Source organism: Paralichthys olivaceus, chromosome 18, assembly GCF_024713975.1.
Source record: "Paralichthys olivaceus isolate ysfri-2021 chromosome 18, ASM2471397v2, whole genome shotgun sequence".
NCBI classification, from domain to species: Eukaryota; Metazoa; Chordata; class Actinopteri; order Pleuronectiformes; family Paralichthyidae; genus Paralichthys; species Paralichthys olivaceus.
In genome coordinates, this window is record NC_091110.1 from 9,586,467 (window position 1) to 9,595,586 (window position 9,120).

The 9,120-nt window shown below is 40.3% G+C and overlaps 1 protein-coding gene across 1 annotated transcript; it reads right to left on the reverse strand.

Annotated features, from left to right (window-relative positions):
- Positions 1-399: 399 nt before the first annotated feature.
- On the reverse strand, positions 400-8,466 carry LOC109626065 (alpha-synuclein-like). The gene is made up of 6 exons (XM_069514037.1): positions 8,200-8,466; positions 7,747-7,869; positions 7,254-7,283; positions 5,461-5,603; positions 2,330-2,401; positions 400-1,266 (listed from the first exon to the last, which is right to left on the reverse strand). The coding sequence occupies exons 2-6, from the start codon at positions 7,865-7,867 to the stop codon at positions 1,249-1,251; spliced, it is 384 nt and encodes a 127-aa protein (XP_069370138.1). The 5' UTR covers positions 7,868-7,869; positions 8,200-8,466; the 3' UTR covers positions 400-1,248.
- Between the last annotated feature and the right edge of the window lie 654 nt (positions 8,467-9,120).

The window sequence follows — 9,120 nt, forward strand, 5'->3', positions numbered from 1 at the left end:
AGGTCATTACGTTTCAATGTTTGTGCTTAAACCATTAGTTTGTCCTCAGGGGCCTTTATATCTTTAAATCAATAATTATGGCTCTTGAGAGATTCATGCACATGCCTGTACTTTAAATCATCTCATTTATCTTTTCTGGCTTTTTGCCATGTGTAATTTTGCTTCTTGAAAGAATGTCTCCAACATTTCACGACTTCTTTCCTCACTCGACTCGTCAGAAACATGTCATTATTTTATAACACGACATTGGCATTGGGTTTGATGGTTGAGAACACTTTCCATTGCCTCTGGTGACATTGAGCCTGATTGCATATCTCCATGTGAGTGAGTCTACATTATTTTGTCGTCATTGCTGCTCAAAGCGATGGATTAAAAAACACGCATGACACAAAAACGAAAAACTTTCCACATATTTTATTCCACATTTAAACCCAAATAAATTCATATCACAGCAATGAAGCTGAATAATAGTTTACATGCTCTTGGTTTTCAAAAGTCCATTCATTATGAGATACTATATATCTGTTAAAGCAGCAATAACTTAAAACATATGAATGCACAAATAGCTCAGCACTTTAAAGTCCACCGCAAAAAACAGTGACAGACAAAAATAGAGGATATCATTATGCTTTCATCTCAACCACATCACTGCAAGTCATTGATTCATATAGAGACACTTAGGTGCTTGAAGTGGTATATTTCCATGTTTGAGTTATTGACCACACAGTTGACGGAAACACACACACACGCACGCCGAACACACACACGCACGCACACGCACACACACACACACACACACACACACACACACACACACACACACACACACACACACACATACTGACCAGGTGGCCTTTTCAGTGGGAGGGATTCACTGTTAATGACAGCTGGTCACAGACGACACACACCCAAGCTCCGTCTCAGGACTGATGTGCAAAAGGCACACACACGCACACACACACACACACACACACATGCACATACTCACACAACAACTTTCTCTACAACAATTACACATGTAGTGCTGTACAGACACACGTAACAAAACACGCACACACACATACTCACACAACATCTCACTTTCTCTACAACAATTACACATTTAGTGCTGTACAGACATATGTAACAAAACACACACACAGCCATTGGGCACAGACTCCATAAAGGACCAAAACGAGGCACGACGGGACTTGGCAGAGCGACATGGAATGTATTGATCGGTCTTTGATTGTGAATCTGTCAGTCAGTTTAGTCATCAGAGTCCTCCTGAGAGAGAAGAGGGACAAGAGGTGGGCTGTGAATTCATCGTCCTGTGATGTGAGTCAATTCAACCAGATGGTGTAATGAGGTTTAAACCAGTATAGATACTGTTAAAACAACCATTAAGATGTTACTGCTCTGAATGGTGTTGGTTTTTGTCTGTAGCACAGTTCCTCCTAAGACATGTTGATTTGTTTTTCAGATTTGGAAGATAATTAAACAGGTTTAATCTAAGATTAAAACCTCCACTAACTACCATTAAATATAAAAAACTTTTAAAAACGTTTAAACATTTTGAAGTAATTGAAATATTAATGTTCCTCCATTCCCCTTAATCCTTAACGTTTATATAGGTTCAACAAGAACAAAACCAGGGTGTTCAGGTATGAGTATGAAGCCATTTATGTTTTATTGTGTTGCTGTATATAAAAATATCAAAAATTGTGAGTTTGAACTGAAAGTGAAATGAAAAATAAATGTTTTACTTTCAATCCTGTATCCCTTTGTTCATTTACTGTACATGCTGAGTATGTGACAAGAGAAATTTTTAATTCTTAATTATGTACTAATAATGGCTTATTATCTATTTATTATTGATGATAACATTTCAATGAGTAATGTAATATCTTAATACATTTTGATTTATTTTGATACATTTAATCAATTAAATTAAGGTGTTCAGTATCATTATTTTATACAATTTTTTTCAATTCTGTTTTATTTACTAATTATTAATGGTGATAAGTGATTAATTTTATTAATTTATTTTAACACAATTGGAATTTACTCAATAAATGCAATAAAAAATTAAGTCTGATGGAATTGAAGTAATATCATAAAACCTCACAAATGTGATAAGATGTGTTTAAAATATTGCTTGAAAAATCCTTGCATGAATTCATCCACCCCCAAAACCACAGCTAACATGTATTGATGTGAAAATATGTCACAATACAGAAGCTAAAGGGGATTTAAGGTGGTCTGATAAATAACCAACTAATTGATGTTAATTATTTCACCATCGGCTCAGTCTATCAACTGTTCCTGCAGCTTGAGACCACCATCTTACCTCTGCAGCAACAGCAGGGTTGGTATCAACTGGTGACTCTGCCACGTTCTGTGCTGCTGAGGGGTCATCGCTCTGGAAAAAGACAAAAAGTGTGCACACTATCTTTAAAGTGGAACTGGTTTGGATGCTTTCCTTTGTCACACTTGATAGAAAACTTTCAGAAAAGCACCTAGAAGGACAACATATGTCGGAGCAAGAGAAAAAGACGTATCTAAACAATGCACAGGGTCCACTCGGCTCTCGCACTCATTTTCTTTGCGGTCGTTATGATTGTTGGTTATTTTGAGTGAGTGGGCTGCTGAGGAAGAAACGAGGCACTAATGAAGGGCGGTGGCGAGGTGACGTCTCTCGTGCTTAGCTCAGAGGATGCCTTGATTACACCATGCCATTGGAATGACCTTCCCTTAATGGGGAGCGGTCACAGAGCACTGACGTGTGCATGTGGCGACTGATATAACCTGAAACCAGTTGTTGTACCTTCTCTTCCTGCTGTTGCATTTGACGCCACCATCTGTTCTCTCAGCAGAGCCAGAGAGACGCAAACACGCCGCCATTTCTATTTACCGTGGTCCGGTTAAACTTTGGCCAAAGGTTTAAGATTTGTTCGGACATTTTAGAAGACAAATCCAACATGACAAATCTGTGTAAACCACAATCTCTCAAAGTAAAATCAAATTGAGCCTCTTCCTACAACCACTATGTTGTTCCAGAGCAATTTTCAAGCAGAAATCACCTCCTGGGGACGGGAGTTACACAACCTCTTTTATTGCATGTCGCTGAAAAGACCTGAGCAATAAGACATGCTCGTATGAGACCACTTTGTGTTTTCGTTTTTCTTCTACCTTTCTGGCCTTTGTGTCTGCGGATATGAGTCACCAGCAGCTGATGAATTAGTGAAACAACCAGATGAGGAGATTAATCAAGGCTCAGCGTCCGACCATCCACAGTTTATGTGCGTCAGACGTAGGAGACGATCTTTGATGGGCTCTCTCTCAACCTGGCATCAATTTTTCAAATGAAATCAATATTAATGACGTTTAATGACTGAGCCGCCTGGAGACGACGGTTAAATGAGGTCAATCTGCTGCTGTCTGCACGTCAATCTCTCGCTGGGAACACCAGGATTTTTTTTAATCTGCGTTCATTCCTCAATCAGTCAGCCCATCATCTTCCTATCAGTCATTCAGTCTGTTTGTCCATCTGTTTGTTCTGTTTGCCAGTTTGGCCTGTCAGGATTCCTCATGATGAGGCTGATCACATCCACAGGTGGAGCTCCGTCGCTGCTTAATCTCTCAGGGGGACTCAGTTAGAGGTCGAGAACAATACAACTGAGAGAGTCGGTGTTTGTGGGAAATATCATTTTGTTGGTGTCTTTTTTTTTCACTGATCACAGATAATTAAAAGATCTGTGTGTGTGTGTTGGTGTGTGTTTTTGACTGCTGCTGCTGTGGCTGGTTGATGTCTGAATTAGCTGGTATGGATCCGTCGTGTTTCACCGCTAATTAAGGGACAGGAGATCGAGCACCACAACAAACATTAGACAACGAGGTTCACGCTGCTGAAAGGAAATGTTTGATTGACTTATTTCCTGTGACTCACAGGGACGATATGAGAGGCGACGGTGATTCCATGAAATCAAATTACACTTTATTAATCCGGGAATATGACAGTGGAAGTTTGGAGAAGCGTAAATGCTGTGGTTCGACAAAAGAAAAACAGTGATCGTTTTTCTCTTGTTTGAATGATGAAGAGTGGATGACCGAGAATATTTACAGATAAGTTGAACTAGTAGTTTTAAAAATGTACCCTTACCCACTGCAAACTTTGTGAATTCATATTAAAAAACACTTATATTTAAAAATGTTTTACAATCATTTTTTATCATGTGAATTGATAACATGTTCAATATTATTGCACATGTGATATTAAATGTGGAAAAACCATGTGTGCTGATTGTTTTAATGTGAAAACCCACTCCACATGTAATTAATATGTGCAATACTATATGTGGTTTTGTTGAAAACATTAATTTTATTGTGATACTGTGATGCTTTTAAATTGTAGACTGTAACTGCCACATTTCCAGAAAAGTAAAAACTGAAGGCCCTGACTGTGAATAGACCCTGATGAAAATAGAAGCACGTGTGTGCGCGTGTGTGTGTGTGTGTAGGTTGCATCAGTAAATTGTTTGCTGCGATGAAATGTGTTCCTCTCTTGGACAAACAAAGGCGAGACTGACTGATGAACAATGCAGGAAAAGCTAACAATATATAATGGCTTTCATTTTGGAGAAGAAAGACACACATCAGAAAAGAGAAGTGATGACAAATGACTCAAGGTCAGGAGGCCATTTTGATACAGTGAAGAGTTACAGCCAGCAGCCAGCGGCATGAAATGGATTGATGTGCTGTGCTGTAAACTACCCTTTATAAAGACGTGTTTGAATGTGTGCATGTTGTCAAACTGAAATTTGAATTCTTGACACTTTATGGGAAGAAACTAATATCAAGTATAATGATGCAGCAGCTTTTGTGTACATGCCAACATATATCTATTTTCTAAATGTGAATGAAAGAGGTTTATCACCATGTATTTGTGGTGAGAGCCATCAAGCCTCTGGGTGGTCATTACCATGGCAACAGTTGAGGGTTGGCGTTGTCAGTTGATGCTACTGAATGGAACACGTCGCCGCTCCACTCCCTCCCATGGTACAAAAATGAAGCTAGAACATCCCAGACATAGGTGCACTTTTGATGGCACTTGGAGTGCAGTAGTGATTGTGGTGTGGCGCCGCGGTATTGAGGTCCCGCTGATACACATGCTCAACCAATTACGAGTCAGTCTCAGCTGTCAATCATGACATTTCACCCCGTTTTTATAGCAGGAACAACTAATCAAAACCAAACTTACCAGAAAAATGTACCTGTCACACCTGCCAGTTATGAACTACTTTTAGTTTCTGTCCGCAAAGAATGTTGCACCAATCAAAATGTTTATTGTCAACAGAACACTAGGGGGTGCTGTCACAATAGAACAATTGCCTAATTGATACCAACAATTTCAACAACAAACATCTCATATGTATTTAAGCTGAATAATATTTGACTTTGAATCAAAGGTATCTTTCTTACCTGTTTGGCCGGGTCCTTCTTGATCAATCCTGTGGCAGCGACAATGTTGCCTGCCCCCTCCACAGTTATCTGGGCCACAGCCGTAACCCCCGTAACCACAGCTCCACCCATATGAGACACCCCGGACACAGTTTTACCTGCGACTGAACGTACAGAAGAAGAGAGGAGGTGATGGAGAGAGAGCGAGAGTAATTCAGTCTCAATACCCATGAGGACTAGCAGGTTTCCACAATGAAGAAAATGTAATTTGAGTGGTGCTGCCCTTTGTGTGACTTGTCTAAGGCTGTCAGCGATGTGTTTTACCAGGAAATAGAAATAAGTATCAATACTATGTGTTTCTTTTACATTCTACGTCAGTGTTCCTCACTTAAAAATACATCTGAAATATAAAAATATAATAAAGAGCCTTCAAACTGTTTGTCGTTGTGTTGCCTGTTTGAGTCGATAAACAGAATCATCGCCTCTAATGTCATCGAGTTACCTGAAAAACCTCAGTAACAGCCTGGAGGCGTTTTACTTTCAGAGCCCTCCTACAGTTTCACCCCGCCTTTCATTATCTGATGAACAATGCACTGCTGCATTTCAGGTTTTACATTTGTTTCCTGTGAATTTTTAACTGTAAACTCTTTGTGTTGTAAATAAGATTCTTAAATTCAATCAACATTGACATTCCTAGCATTCCTCTGATTTACAAGTACTTTATTTATGGTCACACTCTGGTAAAAGCTACTGTAGTGGGATGTCTTGTGATGGTGTTTTGTCCACCAGTGATTCCTAACCACGAAGTCAGGGCCCAAAAAAATCCTGGATAAAATATAAATATCTGGAGTTTTGAAATTTCAAGATACATAACTGCTGTTGAACTGCTCATGACTGGTAGATATTATTTGTACAATAATGTTTGCCATCTGTATGATGTAATTATATAATTCTCATACTGTGCGATAACTTAATCTTTTGTCGAAAGTGTTAGGAGTTCTAATAATCAGTTATGGAAAAAATGATCCTACAGCTGTTGATGATGTGTGGATGCGGATCATGCTTCTGCTTTTTACGCATCTCTTCTCACATGTCTTCCAAGCCAATTCCTAACATTTGTGTTTTATATTATTTTTTTGTTCATGTATTGTTATAGTTTTCTTTAATATTATTACTACATTATTTGGAGGTTTTAATAAGACATCCTGTGTTTGTCTCATAACTCCAGTTTCCAAAACACTGACTGCATTTTCAGTGATGAATAGGATACCAGGATACAGCAGCGTCCCTGGATGCCGATAGCAGGCGTGTGTCCCTTGGCTTCTCTGCTTGTTATGTTATGAAGAATGGCAGCCCTGCCTAGCCCACAGGGAATTAGACCAGTCGTGTTGAGTTGAGCGGTGAAATATGACACTTACTCACCTGCAGAGTTACCACATACATCTCTCTTACTGAACACCAGAGGACCCAGTGAGGTTAGACCATGGATTATACTCTTTTTATCTATATGACTGTAAAAGTATTTCTTCGATGGTAACAAGATGAGCTTGTATATGGAAATACATGATTGATTTTTACCCCCCGAGCAGGTCATGTTTTCCTCTGTGTTTATTTATTTCATAGTTAGCAGGATGATGCAAAAACTACTTGCCCTAAAATGTTAGTCGTACTTGTTAGTACTTTAAAATTGCAAATTGGCCATTTTTCTGCAATGAGATGCTGATCCAAATAAATCAATGAAGTGTCCCTCTAGTTTTCAATGGAACCAGTGTTACAGATTCACTTGGTGTGCATTAATGTGTGTATGGTGATACCTGTTGTGACGCCATCCTTTGTTTTGGTACCTGAAAGAAAATGTAGACGAAGCTCATTAGTCAAAAATATAAATGGGCTACAAAGAACAACAGTAGCTGCTCAAAAGGCCCAGGGACATTCAGACTCAAAGTCAATATTAAGTATTGATAATAGTCGGTATGGATGGATGGATGGACGGATAGGTGGGTGGACAGATGGATGTGTAGGTGGACGGATGGATAATTACATAGGTGGATAGAATATATAGATAGATAGATAGATAGACATATACAGTGGATGGATGATGGATAGATGGGTAAATACATAGGTGGATAGATGGATAGATTGGATGCTGGACAAATGGATGTACAGTATAGGTGGAGGGATGGATGAATACATAGGTGGATAGATAGATAGATAGCTTTATATTATATTATTACAAAAACACATTTAAAGCTTTCTGTATCATCTTCAAATAAAAATGATCATGCAAAATAAACATCCAGCACTCACCGACGAACATGACCCCGTCTTTCGTCATCTCAGCCGCTCCGGTCACTCCCTGCTTGGTCTTCCCCGCCGCCGCCACGACCCCATCCTTGGCTTTGGATATCCCCTTCATGAATACGTCCATGGCTGCTCGACACACACACACGGACACAAACACACACGGTGGCACTGAGTAGAAATAGAAAATGCCGTCTGGATATCAGAAGCGGTGGCAGAAATAAGGATGGCACCGCCCTGACATGTTTGTAAAAGCCCTGCTCTGATGATCCACCTGTAGGAACCGTGCGCTTACAGCTCACGGTCAATGAACGGAATTACTATGAAATCCAGGTTAAAAAAGAAGCGGACCTATCACGACGAGGGAAATAAAACCCGACAGCAGCTGATCCTGTGAAGTGAAGAGATGTAGACAGAAGAAATGGTTTGAAATGGAAAGAATGAGAATGAACCACGCACCTGTTTGCTTCAACTTCCTCTGAGCCCACTGACTGAGAGTGCGCCGGGATGACAGCGGAGATTCTCACCCTGAAGAGCTGCACAACCGGTTTATTGTCTCCTAACTACTACAGAGTGAGTGTGTGTGTGATGTCCTCTAAACACACGCTTGCACAGACAGAGGGAGACACACACACACAGACAGAAACACAGACAGACAGACGCTCCACAGGTTTGACAGACGCCTCCCACGCATCTGTGATGGAGAAGGAGCGATGATACCCCGTGATGCTGCTGATGCGAGAGAAGAAGAGATGCTCTGCTGTGTGTGTGTGTGTGTGTGTGTCTGCAACACGATCACACGCGCCCGCGCACACGCACGCACACTCACAGACAGACACAGAAGTGTCTCCATGACTTCAGGGGACATTACACTGACTTGCATTGATTTCCTGGAGACTTACTCTCACCTTAACCTTAACCTTAACCTTAACCCTAACCCTACCTTAACTTTAACCCTAACCCTAACCCTAAATTTAACCCTAACCTTAACCCCTTACCCAAACCCTAACCCTGACTTTAATCTTAACCTTAACCCTAACCCTAAATTTAACCCCTAACCCTAATCACAACCCTAACCCTAACCCTCATTGCAACCCTAACCCTAATTGCAACCCTAACCCATATTCACCATAGGGTGAATAACTCTGCGCTGCTTACTCGAAACGTGCTGAAATTTGGTGTGGTTGCGTGGCAGGCTACCCTTCATTATTCCTGAAATGCCCAAGTCTCTATGACTTTCAGAAAAAAAGTTATTCAAAAATATCTTGTACTTTTTTTTTTAGATTTGGTGGTTTCCCCATTTCCAAAGGTCGTAGAAGCTCGGGGATGGTCCCAATGGATCGGGCATAGGCACATTAGTAGAGATGGAACCAACTTCCA

Bases quoted from the DNA above. Each gene is read 5' to 3' on its own strand.
- LOC109626065 (XM_069514037.1), bottom strand. From the start codon at position 7,867: ATGGACGTATTCATGAAGGGGATATCCAAAGCCAAGGATGGGGTCGTG. The intron at 7,284-7,746 runs GTGAGTGCTGGA...ATTTTCTTTCAG, and splicing joins AGACGGGGTCATGTTCGTCG to GTACCAAAACAAAGGATGGC. The intron at 5,604-7,253 runs GTATCACCATAC...CTGTACGTTCAG, and splicing joins AAAGGATGGCGTCACAACAG to TCGCAGGTAAAACTGTGTCC.